General features: G+C 40.2%; 1 protein-coding gene across 1 annotated transcript in view; it reads right to left on the reverse strand.

Moving 5' to 3' along the window:
- CCDC146 (coiled-coil domain containing 146) overlaps window positions 1-22,610 on the reverse strand; it is an 88,510-nt gene that overhangs the window by 25,903 nt on the left and 39,997 nt on the right. Inside the window, exons 2-7 of the mRNA XM_032482958.1 lie at window positions 12,916-12,998; window positions 9,659-9,868; window positions 4,659-4,716; window positions 2,644-2,820; window positions 1,837-1,910; window positions 611-838 (exon numbers count right to left, since the gene is read on the reverse strand). Coding sequence (XP_032338849.1) covers window positions 611-838; window positions 1,837-1,910; window positions 2,644-2,820; window positions 4,659-4,716; window positions 9,659-9,868; window positions 12,916-12,998 — 830 coding nt within the window. The remainder of the gene's footprint in view (window positions 1-610; window positions 839-1,836; window positions 1,911-2,643; window positions 2,821-4,658; window positions 4,717-9,658; window positions 9,869-12,915; window positions 12,999-22,610) is intronic.

Genomic DNA, 22,610 nt, shown 5'->3' on the forward strand with positions numbered 1-22,610 from the left:
ACATGCTCAGTAGATACACACAGAACTATTCTCGTTAGAATCAAATTTTAAGTAATTCCAAAAGCAATTTTGTTTGCAAGTTGTCAGAGTCAGTCATAAAAAAAAAAAAAAAAAAACCCAAGTGGAAGAGTAAATTGGCAGAGAGTCCTAGTTTCCCTGAAATCTTATTTTAAAATGGAAATTAACACTCTCCCAGGGACTCATACCACAAAATTGCTCTCATTAGGAAAAAAATCATGTTTACCTCAGACATACCATCGTTTGTAGGAAAAAAAAAATCCTCTCAATTATAGCCCACTCCAATGATAGAATTTTCCAGAGACACATTTCAGAAACTTTTAAGAATACAACAAATTGTGTCCTTAAGATTTGGTCACAGGAAATAGAGGACAATGAAGAAGAAAGGATGGGAAAAATACTTTATTTAATAATATATATATTTTTTATCAATGGTAATGGTAAATTAATGGTACTTAGTGGTAAAAATCAATGTAAAATTCTATGAAAATGTTTACTGAATCACCATAAATCTGTTTGAGTTTATGTTTTGAATCCTCAGATATAAATCAAAGAAAAATATAGATGACAGAAACACAGAAATATAACTAACCTTTCAGTTAGCGAAGTTGCTTCATTCTCTCTGGTTAATTCCAATAGCTTGACCAGTTGGTTATATTCTCGTTCTTTGATTTCAAGTAAGGCTCGTTTGCCTTCAACTTCTTTTATTACATCTTCCTTCTCTTCCATTATAGCATTAATTTTGGTTTCAACTTTCTTTAGGGAGTCATTTAGCTCTTTGAGTTCACATTCCAAGATAAGTTTTTTCTTTTCCATTTCTCTGTGGGGGATACATAATTTGCATGCACATGACATCCACACACACATTTACCTAGTTTTGAGCCCAGGCTGTCTTTACCAATTTTTACTTCATGACAAGGCAACAGAAGAGCTAGTCATCAAATTCATTGATCTCAGAAGTGGGGTGAAGACCACAGGTGAGTGGGACTTAGAGGGTATCTCGACTGAGTGTCACCAAGGGCAGGGATTTGTCCAACCCCCCACTTTCTCCCCAGATGCCCACTGCTACCATCTCCTGGGATTCTACCCTCATCCTGACCAGCCTCCCTGAAGTGACCTACATTTCTCCAGTTTGGTGCTGGTGGGCTTGGCTTTTACAACCATTACTAGTGCCTGCTTCTTTTTCCCCTCTTCTTTTAAGATCAATCATCAGTGCAAACATAGTACTTTTCCAGATTTTCATCTTCACGTATCTTTATCTTTTTTGGTTCCTCTAAACCTCGAGAATTTCCTCAGTCACTTCTGCCTCCAAATCTACTCTGAGTGTTTGGGGGTCTTACACATGTGACTGGGTGTCAAGTGAAGAGTTAACCGTCATGGGGGCTTTAGGCATCTGACTGGGTGACGTATATCTAGACCATGAAATTCTACATGGTTCAAATAATTGACCCCTGTATGGGGGTCATACAGAGCTGTGTATCAGCTCTGTTAAAGTCTACTGGCATTCTCCATAAAGATATATTTTATAAATTATATTTACAAATTATTTATATATAAATTAACATGTATTTATAAAATATAAAATGAGAATATTGTCCCCAAATTAAGACACAAATAAGTGTGATGAGTAATAGTAATATGCTACACTATATTCTTTTAAAGAACTTGATACACACAACCTAGACAGGGCTAAATTCAGATGTTTCTAAAATTACAATGGTAATTTGATGTGTTCAGTGGTTAATATTCTTGTTTTAGCATGCACACATAACTTGGGGGAGAGTGGGCTGGGCGGGCTAAAAAAATATTAAGCCATACACTTTTTTGCGTGTTGTTTTTTCTATCTCTTTTCCAATTTGTACAGGAATAGCTTGATGGTGGACCACTTCATCCTAGTAGAGAAATGGAACCATGTTAAATTATGTAATCTTGGACCAAAAGCAGTTAAGCAAATTAAATGCGAGAGAGGAAAGAACTACAAGGTGTAGAATTCTTACTATCTGTCCTGTACTATGCAGCATGCTTTAATTATTCCATTTAATACTCATAATGAACTTAACAAGATAGTTATGGTTGTTACCATTTGAAAGGGGAGCTGAGTATAGCAGATGCTCTGGGTGCTCTGCCCAGACTTCCTCTATGGAGGCGCCCGTCCCTCAGAGGCTGCCAACAGCTCATGCTTGTTCTCACAGGATCACCACTGGCTGGGTGGAGGGGCCTTGTCGGGGACTGGGTGGTGGGAGGAGGAGGGGAGCAGGCTGTGACCAATGACTAGTGAAGTGGGGCTCTAACAGCCCATCATCCCACCCCCTGCTACCTGCCTCTCCCCATTGGCAGTGATTGTGTTTGTAACACTCATTTCTAATAAGGAAAAATGCTTGGCAAGTTTGAGAGAGACCTTTTCCCTGGATCAGGGCTTCGACTTAGACTGATGCCAGCAAACACTCAAAAGTCTTTCGTGAATTCCCAGAGCCCAGGTTTAGTCTGATAGGACCAATTGCAACGCAGAACATTTCAGTTTGTATGGTTTGGACTTTGTCAAACCTATGCAGTCAGTCCGGATACTCGTGCATTTTTATGTTCATGCAGGCACAGTGTTTAAATATTTATGAACTGGAAGCACACCTTTAAGGTGACCTGATACTCCAGTAGTTCTTCCAGTTCCTTCTTCTCCTTTAGTAATTGCTTTTGTTTTGATGTCAAATCTTCCCGTAAATTTTTAATTTCTAATTTCTTCTGCATTGTTTCCTTACGTAATTCTTCAGTGCTTTCCCTCAATATTCTCATCTTCTTCTCCATTTCCTTTTAAAAGTAATGAAAATTATCCGGTTACCCAGCATCTGAGCAAACATCTATCTGCCTAAAAATCACATTAGAAGTAATTTTACTCACCATTTTGATTATATTTGTTTTGAACCTCATGAATGATTTCTTTCAAAGTTAAATGCAACTTAGGATTTCTGACCTCTTCAATAAAGGCATAACAACGATACTGCATGTGTTAAACATTTTACATTAGATTTGAACTCTGATTTTTAAACTAATGCTCTTTTCTATCTCCTACATTTTAAGTGTTTCCCTTCTCTGTGTTAATATTGATCTCGTACCAAAAAGCATTAGTAAAAATTTCCAGGCTTTTTTGTAGGAGCTTTGTGATTTGACAAAATCAGATGCAAATAATCTATCCAGTTTATGGTTAACCTGAGTCACACATAGGAATTAAAAATTAGGGAGTTCTTTCATATTTGGAATATCTCATTCTTGGCACTCCTTAATTCCCCCTTTCTTATTAATACTACATCTCTAACTTATGCACTCTCCCCAGATGTCCTCCACCCCAGATTCCTAGCAGGTCTTTGTTTCTCGTGACTCAGTATCTGGGAAGTGTTTGATTTACGACAGAGAAGCCTTCTTACACTCAGAAAGTCTACACACGACTAGCAACTAAGTGAGGGATCCACTGAGCCTGCTCGGGTCCTTCTGCGTACTACTCTCCTCCACTGCTGCTGCAAGAGGCTTAAAACTGGTGATCCTGTGATCTGGAACTAATAAGCTTTCCCCATAGAATCTGTAGACGATGTAACGTTTGTCAGGTTGTAAACGACGATGAGGAATACTTACATAGTGGTATGTAATAGGCATATATTATATATATTCATATTCATATATGTAATAGTATCTTACTCTATACTAAGGTTTTGGTGCCTTGGAATTAAGCCACCCCCAACATACTTTTGAAATACAACCATTCAAGAGGTGAAAGCAATGCAAAGTGTGATGATCCTTCTGTTTACTGTCTATGATAGATTGCAAAAAAAAAAAGGGACATAAATTCCTCCTCTTTCTGTATGCGTGCCTCTTTGCAACGTGTCTTTGTCATTCTTCCCATTAAGAGGTAGGGCCTGTATCTTTCCCCCTTGATTCTGGATGTGGCCGTGTGACTTGCTTTGACCAGTGAGATGTTACCAGCAGTGGTTTAAGCAGAGGCTGGAAAAGTGCTTGTGCTGGGGATTGCCGTCTCTTGAGACTGTTCATCTCTTTCTTGAGGCTGGAAACCCTTCCACCATCATTAGACTAACTAGTGACATGTGACTTTAGACCAACTAGCCTACCAACTGGCTGTCATATGAATAAAGCCATCGTGGGCCATCCAGCCCCAACTGAGCCAGCTCAGACCTATGATATCAAAACTGTGGAAAGTAAAAAAATGGCTGTTGTTTTAAGCCATTATGTTTTGGGGTAGTTTGTTCTGCAGGAATCAATAAGTGATCCATTTTTATAAAAATTTCTTGTAAAAAGCTTGAGACGTTCGGGAAGCTATGAGAGTAATGGCTATAACAAAAATAATGTTTTTAAGTGCCAACCACAGAATCCTCTTTTCTCCTGAAAACAAAGCAGATATTGTCCAACCAAACACAACATAAATTAGATGCCAAATAGCTAAATCCTGTAATAGGCTCCACTTTGGTTTACTGCAGAAGTTATGCAGATCTTCCTGTCAGCACCATCATCCATACTTAAGACATTCTGGCTCTTTCCAAAGTTTCAGGGTATGATTGTTGTGATAAACATTAATATTTATAAAAAGGAATATTTGAATCCAGCTGTATTTAACAAAGTCTAGATCATCTCAGACTTACTCCTGGCTTAGGTATCTTCTCAAATTCCTTTATTATGAGGCTTTTTTCTTCCATTAAGCTGCAAGATAAAAGAAATCAAGTTTGACAAGGAACAAAAAAGTAAGCTATTTCTGCAGTAAAAACTTTGCATTTTCTCTCCTCAGAATGAACTTTCCCTGCTAGTTTCCCAGCCTGAGGGCTGTTCTTTATGGTGGCTTCACCGACTCCCACAGGCCCCCGGAGGGGCGCCCTCCCAGGTCCTCCAGTAACCCTGCACACACCCCCATCAGGGCAGTTCTCTCATCACATGACCTCCCTCCTAGACTCAGGCTTCTTACAGGCAGGCTCTGGGCTTTTGCTTTATATTATTTGCAATAAACTCGTACATGTCTGGATTACTGCAACAGCCTCTACTGGTTCCATCAAATAAGCAGATCCCATCCCACTAAACATGGCACTAAAGTTGCATGCACACCAGGTTTATTTTTATGAATTTTATTTTGCAATAATGTAAACTAAGTTTAGTGTAATAAGTATGTGCCACATGGAATTTCATATAGGTTAGCTGTGTGGCCCAGAAGCTGAAGCTGAATTTTTCAGAACTTTGAATACTTAGGCCTTTGCTTTTAGAGCATGTGTATAAATTCCTATTTTACTTCCAAGTTGGTTATCTTACACCTCAGCAGTGTTGCCACCAGGGGGTGGTAGTGTGCTGCTATCTCTGGTTGCCACCTGCATGTCTGAGTTTCAAAATGGTGACATGAAACTCTCCCACAAGATAAGACTTTCCTTTAAATAAATATAAAATGATAGTTTAAGCAAACATAAAGTGGCTAATTCTTTAGGACATTTTTAACTAATTACATTTCTATCATGCATTTTTCTCATTTTTATTAAGAAACACTGATGGACTTTTTCCCTTTGAAAGATGTATGCTTTTACATATAGAGAAATACATCATTCATAATCTCACCCTTACCACACCACGTGTGATCACTTTCCTTTTCCTTGTATATTTTAATGAAATTATATTAAATGTGTATATATGATTCAGCCCATTTTTACCTAACATGTAATTAAAATAGTTTCCCAAGTTGCAAAACAGACTTCATAATCAATTGTTAAATAACTAGTTCCAAGGTTTTCTAGTGGGTGGATGTACCATAAGAAAATAATCCTAAATATTGTCTACTGTCTACTGAGCCTACTGTATGCCAGGTACTTTACACACATCATTTCTAAACTTAAAATCTTGCTAACGAGGTATTGTTATCTTCACTGTACAAATAAAGATATGAGGTGACAGGCACCTCTTCCAACGTCACCGGTCAAGGCTGAACTGACTTTCAAACCCAGCTCAGATTATCTGACTCCAGGAAGCTTTTCAGTATCAAGCTGCCTCTGGAATACATTATGATTGAAAAATCCCACTATCTTTTTTTTTAAATTTAGATTTCTTTTGATTTTTCACTTTTATAAATAATAATGTAATAAACATTTTTATGCATTATGTCTTTTTTTCTCCTTTTGGATTCTCATTTTTGCATGGCATTACTGGGATAAAAAAAAGGTTTTGTGTGTGTGTGTGTGCCTCTTCGATACATATAAACCCCTAACCTCTTAAACTGACATTAAAATTTAAATCTGCCATTTTTAGCTTTCCTGACTAAGGGGTGCTTCAGTGTGAAAGCTCCTCAGGATTCATTTGTTTTCTGTAGCAAGTGTCCTAACTGAAGCAGATCACCAAAGGATGTAGGTTTTAAGGACTTGTAGGTGGAGAGGCAATGCAGGAAGCCCTGTGCGCTGCCCAGTGCAAGAGGCATGGTTCACTCTCAGGAGTCGAGCCAGCCTGACCAGGTGAAGTTGTAAGAAGGTAGATTTCTGAACCCACACAAGCAATAACTATCTGAGAGTCAAGCTGTCCAGAGCCCGGATAGGCTGTTGTGGGAGGCTGTGAGTTCCTGTCACTGGGAGTGTGGAAGCACACAGTCAGGGCTGAGAACCACTTTTAGGACCAACAGTTCTCAAGCGCTGCTGTGAATCAGAATCACATAGGAAGCTTGAAAACAATTCAAATGCTGCCTTGGTGGAGGGTGGGGTAGAGGAGGCTTGGACAGAAGTTGGAATTGTTAGTTTTAGGGTTGGATCTGCCTTTTAAATGTGTATCTCAGGTGCTTCTCTTTCAGTTAGGAGGACGACATGCTGCAGAGCCTGTTGGAAGCTTGTGCTGTTCTTGGTTGCCCCAGGGTGAGCAGCAAAGTTTTTTTTGTTTTTTTTTTAATGTTTAGAAGATAAAATGCATTCCAGCTGAGTTTTCCTTACTACTAGTCCTGATGCCCTGTGTGCCCCCCTGTCATGGTCTAAATTTCTGGAATTTCAGAGAGACTGCTGAAATAATCCCTCCATTTCCTTCTTACCAGTTTTGTTTGTTTTGTTTGTTTTTTGGTTCCAATTTTACTGTCACTAATGGACTAAGAATGGAAAACGACTGCTGGTGCCTGAGTGACACCAACAGTGAACCAGCTGTGGCAGAAGAAACAGTCACTAAGGCCACACTCATGTTGGGACAGTCCTGCATGTGTGCAGCCACATGTCCCCCCCCCCCAAGTCCACACCCACGACAGACAGACGGCTCTGACTGACCATGACCCTGTTTCCCCAGCTGCCAGAGACTTGTCAGAATACATCAGAGACTCATGAGAGACACAGCTGATTTGCTGTCCAGATCTTAGGAATTAATAGAAAACAGAGATGCCCCAAAGGGTAACAAAGTGAAGGCAAAGAAAAGCTTGAAAAGAATATTAAAAATTGTTTACAGGGAAGGTTTTTGGAAAGATGGTGACTTCTACTTTGTTTCAAAAATAAGTTCTCAACAGTATTTATTTAATCACTTCATTATCTGTAATGCACTTACTTATTTAAGTAGGTCACATATTCTTTCCTGAACTGCATATTTACCAAGAGATCATGGATGAATATTCACCTCAAACTAGAAATTACCGTAACAGATTTCATTATTAACCAACCATGTAATTATACTCATCACTAACATTTACTAAAGAGTTTATTTTATGTGAAAACAGAAGAAAATCAACCAAATTATAGAGGAAAATCCTTTCTCTAGAGTATTTGAACAACGTATTGTTCTTAGTAGTTGCCGATGATTCAGAACTTCCTAAAGATGTTGGGGCGGAGGAGTGCTGGTTATCTGGGCTTCTGTTATTCCGGCCCTGAATAAAAGGAGAGTTTGTTGTGCTGATCCGAAAAATATCTGTATGTTTGGATGAATAGTTTTCCCTCACTGGCTAAGCTTCTTTATTTGTTATGTGGGGATGGGAATGTCTACTTGTTTCCTGGGGAGGGAATGCTGAGTGACTTTGTTTTCTGTACCATGTAATACTGAGTACATTAAGCCAGTGAAATGCACAGCCTGTAATTCGTTCCTGGTATTTCTTTGGGTATCACTATTATTTTTATGAAAATAAGATTAATTCTTGAGCTGCTAATATTTGAGAATGCAAGGGAGTCTGCTTAAACTACGGAATCATGTGTTACCAAACCTAAAAACAACACACAGTAAACTTTTTTGCAAATGTGCATTTTGAATGTTCTTGTTGACTGTAGGTCACTATGTACGCCACCCCCTGCCCATCCCAAGCAACTCAGTGAACAATTTGCCTGTCTGTACCTAAAAGGCAAGAGTTCTAGTTGGTTTTTTCCCCCTTTGGCAGGAATACTTGGAAATTTTAAACAATTTAAATATCAACTGACTTATGTTCCACTTAGCCTTTCCTGGAAATGTCAAGCATTCACATTTTCAATACTAATGAACAACCGCCAATTGTTTTGATTTCATTATTTTCTCAACTGAAAGCGTGCTTACAGAGCACAGAAATAGCTGGGCTTCTTTTTTGTAGATCTCACTGGTCAGCTTGAAACAAGTTTAGATTGAGAGACAAAGAAGAACTCAGACTTTTTCCCCTGGAATATAATTTTCCTGATGAAGCTAGCCTTCTTCATCCCCCAGTTGGAAAAAAACAGGCCCCAAAGAAAGGATTCAAAACCAGGGCTGGCAAGGTTTTACAAAGTCGCTCAAGTCATTCGTTTATCTCTCAGCAGGACTGAGTTACATTGACTCTGTGGGAAATCTACCTACTCTTAAAAATAGCCAGAGAAGGTTCTGCCACCTTAAATGGTAACAAATTCTAGGAGACATGGTTTGGCTTCCTCTCCAGTACCCAGGCACAGCACATAGCACAAAACCTGGATTGCAGTCATTTGGAAATTCAATCTAAATAGTGTGCTTTGCTGAACAAACTCTGCCACTGACTTGCTGCTCACAGGAGGAATGTTAGAGGAGATTGTAGAAATAATATTTGTCCCTTCAAGCAATACACTTTTGCTTCAGTTCACTGAATGACATCCTCCAGGTTTGGGTAAGGTGAATGTGTCTTCCAAAAGGATTATCACTTTCTTCCTTGATCCTAAGGAGTAGTTTAGTACTGAGAGAACAGGGTCGAACATGTGGCCCCCATTCCTGCATCAGAGGAGTAGAGTGAACCAGATGTGACCCTCAGCGCACAGGGGGCTTGTTTGCACGTGGGGCACCCGCCATGCAGACAGGTGACCTGGTACCGCAGAAGGACAAGGGACCGCCATTAGGGCGGGAGAGGGCGAGAGTGTGTGCCCGGTCCTTGTTCTGTGGAGCGTGTTCTTTGGCTGCAGCTCCTGATGTTTATGGCTTTCCTGAGATACAGAAAACACTACAAAGATCTTTCCCTGAGAGCATCTCCCTGTCACCTGAGCTTTTCCCTAAGAGGTGTGTGACCTTCTCGTTCAGGGACAGTCTGTTCTAGGGGATCAAGGAAAGAATGAGGCTTGTCGTCCTCCTACCACTGCTGTCTCACACTCTTTGCACCTAAAATCCCTTCTTCATTTAATCTAATTTTTCTGACTTTGCTTATGTGGAAACAGCTTTGCCATACCTGTCCTCAGTGAGCTTGAGGGAAGCGCGTACTTACCTGTCCAATCTGTACTGATTGTGGAACTCTCTTTCCTTCGCCGCATTGTATTCATTTTGGTACTTGAGAAGCTGTTCTCTCATTTTGGAGACCTCGGTGGTGAAGGCCTCTGGAAAATTGTCAGCTTGCTGCAGGTGAAACTGCTGCTGTTGTATTTGCTCGGTGAAACGTTTGGCATCCTGTAGCAGCTGGACCTCTGACTCTTGTGTGCTGGGTCCCATAAAAACAGAGATTCGCATCATGAGAAGTGTACCCCTTCAGTGCCCTCAGTAGCTCCTGTGGGGGCCATGTCCACACTGCTCCCTGATCTTCCATCCTGAGGTTCAGTTCAGTTCAGTGGCATTTTGGGGCCAAGTATTGTACTAGGTACTAGAGGCAAATGGAGCTCACAATCTAGCAAAGGAGAACAGGGTGTAAACATGTAGCTGGAATACTGGGACAAGTGCTACCACTTGTGTCTAGATCAGGCTGGTGGGAGGCGACAGAAGGGATGAAGTTGGATGGGAATGTGGTATTTGCACTTGACTTTGCAGAACGATCATGACTTCCAGAGGTGGGGACAATAATAAGGAAAAGAATGGGTCCTCCCTTCAACTGCCCCAGCAACCCTGGCTTTCTTGGCTTCCTTTTAAAAATTAAAGTATAGTCAGCTTGCAATGTTGAGTTAATTTCTCGTGTATAGCATAGTGATTCACTTATACATATATATTCCTTTTCATATTCTTTTTTTGTTATAGGCTATTACAAGATATTGAATATAGTTCCCTGTGCTATATAGTAGAACTTTGCTGTTTATCTATTTTTGTATATAGTAGTTAGTATCTGCAAATCCCGAACTCCCAATTTATCCCTCCGCCCTCCCCCTTCCCCCCCTGGTAACCATAAATTTGTTTTCTTTGTGTGTGAGTCTGTTTCTGTTTTGTAAATAAGTTTCTCAGACTCTTGAATTCTCATGACCTGATTGAAGGAAAACTTTTTCTTTCTTAGTGAACCAAGAAAAGATGGTAAGTTTTCTAATGACACTTTACTAGGAATCTAGGGAGAAAAACTCTCTAAAATTATGGACATAAATTAATTTACAGATTTCTGATCATAACTTCAGTGCCTGGCTACAGCTGGATGTGAATGGCACTGTGGAGGCGGGGGAGACTCATACAAATCTAATTATATTCTATGGCTTTGGCTTTTTCTTGGGGAAAGAGTTAAGCATCTGGCATAGAAATTGGACTTGCTGGGATCTCCATTGTCTTTTAGAAATCACTCACTTGAGCTGCAAGCTAGCAGCAGCTCCAGCCTTACCAGCAGCTGGACTTATTTCTTACAATTCAATTTCCTTGTATATACTTTGTAAACCTGAAGTTATCTGATGTCCTTAATGAGAGTTTTGAACTTTGGAATTGTGAGGCATTGGCTTGGGCGACAGTGCCCGGTTTCCCCCAGAAAGGAGATGGACAAGGTAGTTAGGGTTCCAGCCAGAACACAAATGATAATTTACTCACAAGGACTGGAAATATAGTCCATCCTCTTCAGCAGAAGAGAATTTAACAACTTTTATAATGTGGTTTCTATGGAAAACTAATTAAATTTCAGTTCAGCTTTTCCAGCCTATACCTGTCCTGCTCCAGCCCCCACAGCAAGAGTGAAGTGTCTGCATCTTCATGTGGGCGGGTGTTTGGGTGCCATGACAAAAGAGGGAACTAAGGGGTTAGGAGGAGATAAAATGTGGGGAGCAAGAGGGAAGTAATGGTTTTGCAAAACAACCTGGAAGTAGGAAGAGGTAATGCCAGAGCCTTGGTCCTGCATGGCCACCTGTCACTGGGGCCCAGGGAGCTGAGCTGTGAGCCAGGCAAGGAGGAAGCCAGCCAGCATCCCGCCAGGCTCTGTGGGCTCTGGGTTACAGCTTCCAGACAGTGAGAAGCCCACAGAGAGGCTCGGAGGGATGCTGGTAACTGCACGAGATTTCTCGCAGTAAAGCAGTGCGAAGTATGCTGGAAAGGATTACCCTAGACTTGGCGCCTGAACCCCCCAAGCTCCTGAGTCTCGAGAACTGCTTGCTCACACCGGCAGGCAGGACCAGTTGTGGGGAATGGCGCCTCTGGTGAGGGGTGAGGGTGAGAATTTAGCCTGGGGCTGGGAAAGAGGAGGAGGAGCCAGAGCTGAGGGCTCTGGTGGGGGGGGGGGGAGCTGGGAACCCAGGTGGAGCTGAGTGTGGGGTGGAGTCACAGCAAAGGCTGCACAGGGATGCAGCTCAGCTCTTCTCCTTCCCGCAGGCTCCCCTCCTCAAAGTGGCCAAATGCCTGGGCAAGAAAGAAGTAGGAGTAATGGTTGGAGACTGGGAGAGAGGATGGCTAGGAAATGGAGGATGGAGTTTCTGTTCACTTCTGTCTCTCCTTGGCTTTTATGAAACCATCATGCAAAGCTATGAAGCAGGAGGTAGGGGAAAGGAAGAAAGAGGTTTGGGAGTAGCAAGGAGTAGCAGAGATCAGGATTCCCCTTCCTTCTTCACTCTCTTTCCCCCTTTCCCCCTTGATGCCCAAGGGCTGACAGCAGTGCTTCTGTGGAAGCCTATGCTTCTGACCTCTGCTGATGGGACTGGGCTAAGGTGAGTGGCCGGGGGTAAGAGGAACAGGTGAGAAGTGAAGACAGAAGTCTCAGCAGATGTAGGCTGGAGTTGTCTTAGGACCTGTACCTCTGAGTGGTGAAGAAAGGTGGGGAGGAGAGAAGCTTACAGGAATGTCCCGTGGCAGATAATGTCAGCATCTCACCAACTCTCTCAGCCCACTCTGGGGCCACCTGTAGCTTTGGTGGACCAGCAGCACCTGTGTTCCTCTGCCTGAGAGATTTCTCTGGCCATTGGAATTTGCTTGGCTTCTCAAAGATTAACCTAGAAGTGCCAGGATCTCGTCTCCCTAGGAGCAATCCTTAATCGACGTGAGATGGAAATTAGTGAACAAATATGCCAGTACCCTCCCCGTTCAGTGGGAGTGTTCTGAGGTGTGTTCCACAGTCACTCAGAGAGTCCTCGCTGAGACTGAGCCCCAGCTGCCTGTAGGGTTAACCTGAAGATGGACACATCCCCAGCTGCTTAGCTCCCTTCCCCGTCTCAGTTCCTCACTCTCTTACGATAATTTCTGGTATCACTTCTCAAACTACTTGAACTCAAATCTTTGTCTCAGGGCCTGCTTTTGGGAAAATGAAAAATAATATAAGTCCCATTACAAATAAGGAGCATAAACACAATAAAAGAAACAGCATACCTCATCACGGTATCATGCAGCAAGGTGTACTTGGCTTTTAACTCTGCCATTCTGGTTCCTGGGAGTTTCCCCATAGCATGTAACTAGCAAAGAGAACACAAGGAACACAAGACCACTATTAGCCATCACCCTCTTTATGCCATAAGCAGAGATAAAATGGATGTATGGATATATTATAAAATATTTCAGTTAAACATTAAGAAAAACATAAGGCAAAAAGGCAGATTAGAAAGATGGTGGGTGTCTGGAGAAAATGGTTCTAGTTCTGTTCTGCTCTGAGTTCCTGGGCAATTCTTTTACCTCTCTATATGAATACTATGATTTCCTCATCTGTAAATTAAGGGAAGAAATTGAGTTAAATTCTTCCAGTTCTAAAAAAAAACATAGGTTTAGCAAACAGCCTAAGGAGTACAGATTACAGGCTGTAAGTTGAGAGAACTAATAATTATTGAGCACCTATTATGAGCAACTGTCGTATGTCAGCTGTGCGTCTTGAAAATGTTCTGTGAGGTAGGGATTATCTTCATTTCAAACTAAAATTTGGAAATATTAAGTAATTTGTTTAAAGTTACAGAGCTAGTTAAAGGCAGAGTCAGGATTTAAACCCAGGTGGTTCAGCTCCAAAAACTCACACTCGTTTCTCTGTACCATGATGCATCTGCCTCTACTGTCAAAGAAACATGAAAGTTTATCTGGTACCCAAAGTAGTATTACTCATTCCTTATTCTTTTCTGGCAAAGGAACTTTTCATTCACTGAGTTAGGTAATAAGTAGTTAATAGACGTCATAACACAACATCCAACACTGAGGTGTTGCCATAATGCAATGGGCATTTGTATTAGGTTAAACTTTAACTGAATTGCTAGTAACATGGTATCAAAAAATAGAATTGAAGAAAAGATTTGAATTTTTCAGTGCCCTGTTGTTATTACCTCTGAAGTATTTATTGAGTGCATCCACATTCCTCCGCCTTCCCTAGGTGCCCTTATCTAAATCACATCATCTCTTAGTTGGACTACAGCAGACCTCCAGCTGCCCCCTCCCCATCTGTGTTTCCACTCAGCGCCCCTGTCCATCTACTTTCCATGGAGATCTTTTGAAAAATCAGACATGGTCCAGTTATGCTTGGTGCTCAAAACTCTTCAGGTGGATTAGAATTCGAGACCCTTGATATGACCCCCAGGGTCCTGTATGACCCTGCTTCCCTCCCAGTCCCCTTTAACAACACCCTCCTCTAACTCATAATGCTTCAGCCATACTGGCTGCCTTTTATTTCCATAAATGCATGAATCTCTTTCCTTCCCCAGGGCTTCTGCATCTGCCATTCCTCATCCCCACACCCACGCTCCCCCATTTCTCTCCAGCTCTTTCCTTATATCTCAGCTTACATATCAGTCCATATGAAGGCCTTCTCTGATGTCTATATCTAAAATAGATACCTATATACACCACCTCCAAAGAACTCTGTACTTCATAACATACCACATATTACCATCTGTAGTAACACATTTATTTATGTGATCAAAAGAATGTTATTCCCCAACTAGTACATAAGCACCATGAGGAAAGGGCCTGGGTTGCCTTGTTCTTTGCTGTATCCTCAGCCAGTAGAACCCCAGGCACAGTGTAGGTGTTTGGCAAATCCATGTTGAGTGAGCAGGTGAATGAATGGAACTGATAAGATGTAAAGGCCTGAGTCTACAGGGTGGGTTTCATGGTCTCTCTACCAAAAACAGGGTGGGAAAACATTGTTCAATGCACTATGCAGCCACCTCTTCTTTGTAAGTGGGATCTTTCACGAGGTCCCTACAAGCTGGTGCCAGGCCTGCATTCCAATCCCCACAACCTTCTTTTTTTTATGCATGAGTGAAATATGGGGAACAGGATTTTTAAGACCTTTGAGGAGGTTCTCACTATGTGAAATATCTTAAAATGTATGCAGGTGCCACCTTAAAAATAATTTACATGTAACCTTGTAAGTATTGAGTTGCTGTTGGTAAGTTGACCTAATGTTACATTTTATAGATATTTAATTAAACACATTTATTTTTGTTCTGCATTTTTCTTTCTGTATTTTTGAGCCAATATATAATTTATTTTGGGTCACATTTTCATTGGCTCCTAAAAAGGGGATAGGCCAAAGGCACTGTGCCTTGAAAGTCTAATAGGTTAAAAAAAAAAAAAAAAAGCTTTGCATATGGGCACTCTTAAAGAAGAAAAGTAACTGGGAAAAGGTCAGGAAAAATTTGTGCATGAGTGTGGGTTTATATGTGTATGTGTGTACTGTGAAGGCCACGTGGAAGCCAGCCTTGTAACTAGTTGGCAAATGAGCCTAGTAAGCTGGCCACTGGAGGTAAGCCACTGGGTGAAGCAATTATGGAATCATTTGTTTAAAAACACATATAGTATTTAGTTTTGTTTTAAGGCTGAAAAGACCATTACCTCCCACCCCCTGCCCTGCGTGATGGGAACAAGTGAATGTGGCATAGGCCCCGCCCTTCGGTAGCTGACAGTCCGAGGAGACAGACACAAAAGAAATGACGGAATGTCTAAAAGTACACTCATTAGTTTAATTGTTTATAAACTATATTTGGTATTTTGCAATTATTTTCTTAATATTTTAAGTATAAAGCAAATAAGTAAAGTTACTTCCAGAACGGTGCTGTGAAGAGCTTGATGAATCCTCTCATCAAAGAAATATTGATTAAACTGGTCAAAATTATCTAAGACAATCATGGAAACTGACCGAAGGGCATGCAAGAAATTGAGAAGCATTTACTCAACAGAATCTACTGACACTCAGTAAGGACAGTGGGAGACTGGCATTTGCACCATGAGCTGCAGCCATCATCCTTAGCTCCCTGTTGTGTGAGAACTACTCTGGGCAGGTTTGGCAGCCAATGACGAGCCCATCGCCCCCACCTTCCTGTTGCCGAAGATCTATTCAGGTGGGTGGGGCCGCTCCAGAAAACTGCTGCACTCATCCTCCCCTCCCCGCAAGCTCTGTGCGTGAAAGAGCTTTAGCAGGTGGGAGGTTGCAGCTGTTCAGTAGTGCCCATCCCCGCTCCCCAGGCTCCCGCTTTACAGGGAGACTCAGGGCAGGCTTGGCAGCCTAGGAGGGTCAGAGTCCATTATGCCCCCAACTCTTGCTGATCAACTCCTGCCTGAGGATGGTCTCTTTATTTGGAACAGTATAGGCCATTCATGCCCCCAGAGCATTGTCAGAAACAACAGAAAACACACAAGGATTAATAGTAAAAGGAGGCTAATAGCTTAGTGATACCAGAGGCAGACCAGCAGAAGTTTAACAGAGAAATTGAGGCCAGACACAGTCAAAGAGGGCCCTGCTAATACCACACTCAGTAGTGGTGGTTCAGAAGCCTGTGGAAAATCTCAAGGCTATGACCTCTCAGGAGTAACCAGAGAGGGGTACTTCCAAGCTATCAGTCCTTGAGCTAAAGGTGTGGCAGATACGTAACCCCCCCTGAACCTTGAAAATGGTCCCCAAGCCTCATACAGATTCAGTGGAAAAAGATGAAAACTTGACTGGCTCGTGACGCTTAAACAACAATCTCTGACCAATCAACGGCTGACCGAGCTATGTTGACCCAGGAGCAACCCCCAGGAAGCCAAGCTTAAAAATGAAAACAAGGGAAGATTATCTACACAGAGTCATCAGAGGCTGCACACTATGGAGGAAATACACTTCAGAACTAGTCCAGCCAAGTCACTAAACAAATAAACATTTGAACAATAATAACAAAGACAAAATAGCAACAAGAAGAAGCCTGGAGAGGATTAGAATCCAGACTTGTTACAGTGTTATCCAAAATGTCCAATTTTCAACAAAAAATTATGAGACATGCAAAGAAAAAAGTTTGGAAAGTACTCTGGGGGTGCAGATGTTGGACTTAACAAAGACTTCAAAGCTGCTGTTATAAATATGTCCGAAGAATGAAAGGAAACCACATTTAAAGAATTAAGAGTACAATGACAATTCATCAAAAAGATAATGTCAATAAGGTATTGATCCAGAAGGATAAGAATTAAGATGTTAAAATGATGTTCTTTGGGTAGTAAGAATATATGGCTTTTTATTTTTGCTTATCTGTATTTTCTAATGTTCTGTAATGCATATGTACTACTTATAATAAGCAAAAGCTTGAAAATGATTGCTATAAGCAACAGGAATTCAGGGCAGAATTTCAAACTGCAGAACAGACTGATCAGATTCTAGTGGCAGATACAGCCAAATCCTAGCTCAGACTTAGTGAAAACTCTGCTGTATTTTCTCTAACTTGAGGCCCATCTGAAACAGCAGTAGTTTGAAGCCTCGTGGCAGGTGGGCCAAAGATGCCTGTTGCCAGGTTTTATAACCACAGAAAAAACAGGAAGATTTCCTTTCCTATTTGCTGTTTCCATCACTCCACTAGCCAAATTGCCTCTGGGGCCCAAGAACCTGTAAAGAAAGCTGACAGGACAAAACAGCTGATATGTCTTTGTAGTTTTTACATAAATTTGCAAAGGTTAGTCATAGATATTCAGAAAGAGGCTTGATAAACTATCTTTACTTGGCCTACTCTACTAAAAACAAATCTCTCTTAAAAATAAAAAGGTTCACTTCTAATAGATGAAATGCTTCACTCATAAATGTGAAAAAGACAGTTGCATATTCGCACTGCATGATACAACTAGGTAAGAATCCAAGTTTTAGTCATGTTTTACAAATGCAGAGTCTAACAAATAGAGCCTTAAGCCCAGTTGTAAGTTGTTAAAGAGTATACACAACAAAACGTTACATATAATGTCATAAGTTCATAAATAAGATTTCACAATAGATACTTGTGTTACTGAATTGCCTTGTTGGTAATCGAGACTGGAAGGAAACATTTACTCTAGAGCTACAAGTTTAACAAGGGTTCATGATTCATAGATGACATGTAATAATATGGAAAAAATTTCAAAAATTGAAATTTTAGGACATTCCAAGGAAACTAATAGCTCAGTGAGAGCTTTTACCAAGTGAACTTATCTGGAACGGGGTCAGCATGAGGAAACAATTAGGTGTTTGTGTGGGTGTTTGTAGGGCAACCAAGGTGAAGATGGTTATTAACCTGCTCTGTTCTTGTTGCCTCTTTGACATTACCTGCTGGTGGTCTCATCTTGCTTTGGGAGGTAGCATAAACTTGAAAGCATAAATCCTTACCATCCTTATCTCCCTCTCACTGCTAGAAATAAACAACATAGCCATTCCCATTTAGTTTCCAAATGCAACTCAGCTCTTAAATATGATTCATCACTCCTTGTGTTTGACTTTTCCTCTTGGTTGTTATATCAAGCTTGACCTTTCCCAAACACCTAACTCATTCACCAAAAACAATTTAAGCCACCTCAACTCATCAGGGATTCTGTTTATCTACATCCACACCCATCCTTAACTTCTTTCCCCATATCTCAAAAATGAAGTCTTCATTTCCTCCTCGTCAAGTCCAACCCATCCTCCTGTGCTCTCAAATATATAATCTCCTATCTCTTCCTAGGCATCAATTATACCCTCTCTCCTCTGTAACCCTACTTCTCCCTCTTTGCTGGCTCAGCATATAGAAGTCAAGTATATCACAAGTGGACTTTGGTTTGAATTCCAGCCCTGGAACTTTTAAACTAGGTAATTTGGAGTAATAGCTCATCAATCTGTACCACAGTTACTTCAGTTATAATAGAGACATAAAAACAGCTATTTCATAAGACTGTAGTGAGGACTAAATGAATCAATGTATGTAAGCTATTGAGTACAGTATCTAGTACACAAATGAGGGCTTAATCAGTGTCAGTTATTTCATTATTATTTTATCATTAACACTATGATAATATTATTAACTACCTATAAATTTGCTCAATTCTTTCTCATTTGAAAAATAAACAAACAAAAACCCACTTTGGATGCTGTGCTCCCATCTAGTTACCCTGCTTTCATCTCAGTTTTTTTCTTTATCTCCACTCCCTTACTTGCCAGTCACTCAGCAGTCCACAGTGACCAGACCGCCAGTCTATCACCAAATTGGTAAACTGACCAGTGACTTTCTCATTTCCCTGGCTGATTTTGATATTTTTTTCTTCTTTATCACTGTTTTTTTTTTTAGTAATTTGTTTATGATGTGTCTTGGTGTGGTTTTCTTCAACTTGAGAATTGTTCAAAGTTTTCAATCTGTGGGTTTATACATTTCATCAAATTTGGAAAAATTTCAAGTGTTGTTTCTTCAAATATCTTTTCTGTCCCTTTCTCTGCTCTTTCTGTGACTCTAATGAGTCATATGTTTGGCTACTTGATGTCCACAGATCACTGATGTTCTGTTCATTTTTATCTTCCAGTCTTTTTTCTTTATTTCATTTTGGATAATTTCTGTTGTTACATCTTAAAGCTCACTAATCTCTTTTTCTTTAGTGTCTAATCTGCTGTTAATCCCATCCAGGGAATTTTTTTAAAAAAATCTCAAGTGTTATATTTTTCATCTTTAGAAGTTTGATTTGGGTTTTTTTTTTTTTTTATAACTTCCACTTCTCTCATTATGCTCCTGATTTCCTCTGCCTTTCCCCCTACATTCAAAACATATATATAATAGCTGTTTTAATGTACTTGTCTACTAATTCTATTTCTGTGTGTATTCCACTGATAGATTTTTCTCACTATAAGCCATATTTTTCTGCTTCTTTGCATGCCTACTTTTTTTTATTTTAATTTTAATTGAAGTATAGTTGATTTACAATGTTTCAGTTGTATAGCAAAGTGATTCAGTCGTACATATGTGAATAGATATATATATATATTCTTTTTCAGATTCTTTTCCGATAGGTTATTATAAGATATTGAATATAGTTCCCTGTGCTATATAGTAAGTTCTTATTGTTTATCTATTTTATATATATTACTTAGTATCTGCAAATCCTGAACTCCAAATTTACCCCTCCCTGCCCCCTTCCTCCTAGTATCTGTAGTTTGTTTTCTATGTCTGTGAGTCTATTCTGTTTTGTAAATAAGTTCATTTGTATCATTTTTTTAGATTCCACATATAAGTGATATCATAAGATATTCATCTTTTTCTGTCTGACTTACTTCAGTTAGTATGATAATCTCTAGGGTCCATCCATGTTGCTGCAAATGGCAATAATTCATCTTTTTTCATGGCTAAGTAATATTCCACAATATACACATGCACGTGCGCGCACACACACATATATGTATATATATAGCCCCCCCATTTTCTTTATCCATTCATCTGTCAATGGGCATTTAGGTTGCTTCCATGTCTTGGCTATTGTAAATAGTGCTGCTATGAACACTGGGGTGCATGTATCTTTTTGAATTAGAATTTTTGTCTTTTCTGGATATATGCCCAGGAGTGGGATTGCTCGATCATGTACATGCCTACTCATATTGTACTGAATGCCAGACATTGTGATTTTTACACTGTTGTGAAATGGACTTTGGGGGATATTCCTTTAAATATTTTTAAGCTTTGTAAGTCACAATTAAGTTACGCGGAAATAATTTGATCCTTTCAAGGCTTGCTTTTAAACTTTGTTAAGGAAGTCCAAAATTATCTTTTGTCTGGGCTAATTTGCTCCACTACTGAGCCAACACCCTCCTGCTCAGTGCCCTTGTGTCAGCAGGTCTTTCTAACCCCCTGACAGGAACTATTCTTGGCTCTGTGTGATCTCCAGGTATTGTTCCATTCCCTCCTCTCTGGAAGTTCTTTCCCCAGCCGCAGCAGTATCCTCATATGCATGTACTGATCAGTATTCCTCTGCGGATTTCTGGAGTGAGCTCTCTCTCTCTCTCCATGAAACTCTTCCTTCTCTTCACCTATATATTTTTGCCAACTTGGTCTCCCTGACCCCAAACGCTGTCTTCTCAAACCAGCAAGACCGCTTGGCCCTGTTTGGGCTCCCCCACTGTGCTCTCACTTGGAAACATCTCTAAGTAGGAAAATGGGGCACCTGTAGTCCTCAACTAAATTTTTCACCTATTCCTAGGGCTCACTGTCCTGGGCTATTGTCCAAAGTCTGAAAACTGCTGTTTCATCTAATTTGGTCCATTTTATAGTTGTTTAAGGTAGGAGGGTCGATCTGGGTTCTGTTACTCTTTTTTTTTTTAACATTTTTTATTGATTTATAATCATTTTACAATGTTGTGTCAAATTCCAGTGTTCAGCACAATTTTTCAGTCATTCATGGACATATACACATTGTCACATTTTTTTCTCTGTGAGTTATCATAACATTTTGTGTATATTTCCCTGTGCTATACAGTGTAATCTTGTTTATCTATTCTACAGTTTTGAAATCCCAGTCTATCCCTTCCCACCCTCCACCCCCCTGGTAACCAAAAGTCTGTATTCTCTGTCTGTGAGTCTATTTCTGTCCTGTATTTATGCTTTGTTTTTGTTTGTTTGTTTTTGTTTTTGTTTTTTAGATTCCACATATGAGCGATCTCATATGGTATTTTTCTTTCTCTTTCTGGCTTACTTCACTTAGAATGACATTCTCCAGGAGCATACATGTTGCTGCAAATGGCATTATGTTGTCGGTTTTTATGGCTGAGTAGTATTCCATTGTATAAATATACCACATCTTCTTTATCCAGTCACCTGTTGATGGACATTTAGGCTGTTTCCATGTTTTGGCTATTGTAAATAGTGCTGCTATGAACATTGGGGTGCAGGTGTCATCCTGAAGTAGATTTCCTTCTGGATACAAGCCCAGGAGTGGGATTCCTGGGTCATATGGTAAGTCTATTCCTAGTCTTTTGAGGAATCTCCACACTGTTTTCCATAGTGGCTGCACCAAACTGCATTCCCACCAGCAGTGTAGGAGGGTTCCCCTTTCTCCACAGCCTCTCCAGCATTTGTCATTTGTGGATTTTTGAATGACGGCCATTCTGACTGGTGTGAGGTGATACCTCATTGTAGTTTTGATTTGCATTTCTCTGATAATTAATGATATGGAGCATTTTTTCATGTGCTTTTTGATCATTTGTATGTCTTCCTTGGAGTCAGGCAAGAGAAAGAAATAAAAGGGATCCAAATTGGAAAAGAAGAGGTAAAAGTGTCATTATATGCTGATGACATGTTACTATATATAGAAAACCCTAAAAGGTCCACACAAAAACTACTAGAGCTGACTGAAGAATTCAGCAAGGTAGCAGGTTACAAAATTAACGTTCAAAAATCAGTTGCATTTCTTTACACTAATGATAAATCAACAGAAGAAGAAAGTAAAGAAACAATCCCCTTTAAAATAGCACCCAAAGTAATAAAATATCTGGGAATAAATCTAACCAAGGAGGTGAAAGAATTATACACAGAAAACTATAAACCATTGATGAAGGAAATTAAAGAAGACTTTAAAAAGTGGAAAGATATTCCATGCTCTTGGATTGGAAGAATCAATATTGTTAAAATGGTCACACTGCCCAAGACAATCTACGGATTTAATGCAATCCCTATCCAATTACCCAGGACATATTTCACAGAACTAGAAAAAATCATAATAAAATTCATATGGAACCATCAAAGACCTAGAATTGCCAAAGCATTACTGAAGAGAAAGAAAGAGGCTGGAGGAATAACTCTCCCAGACTTCAGACGATACTATAGAGCTACAGTCATCAAGACAGCATGGTATTGGTACCAAAACAG

The sequence above is a fragment of the Camelus ferus genome, chromosome 7 (genome assembly GCF_009834535.1).
Source record: "Camelus ferus isolate YT-003-E chromosome 7, BCGSAC_Cfer_1.0, whole genome shotgun sequence".
Lineage (NCBI taxonomy): Eukaryota > Metazoa > Chordata > Mammalia > Artiodactyla > Camelidae > Camelus > Camelus ferus.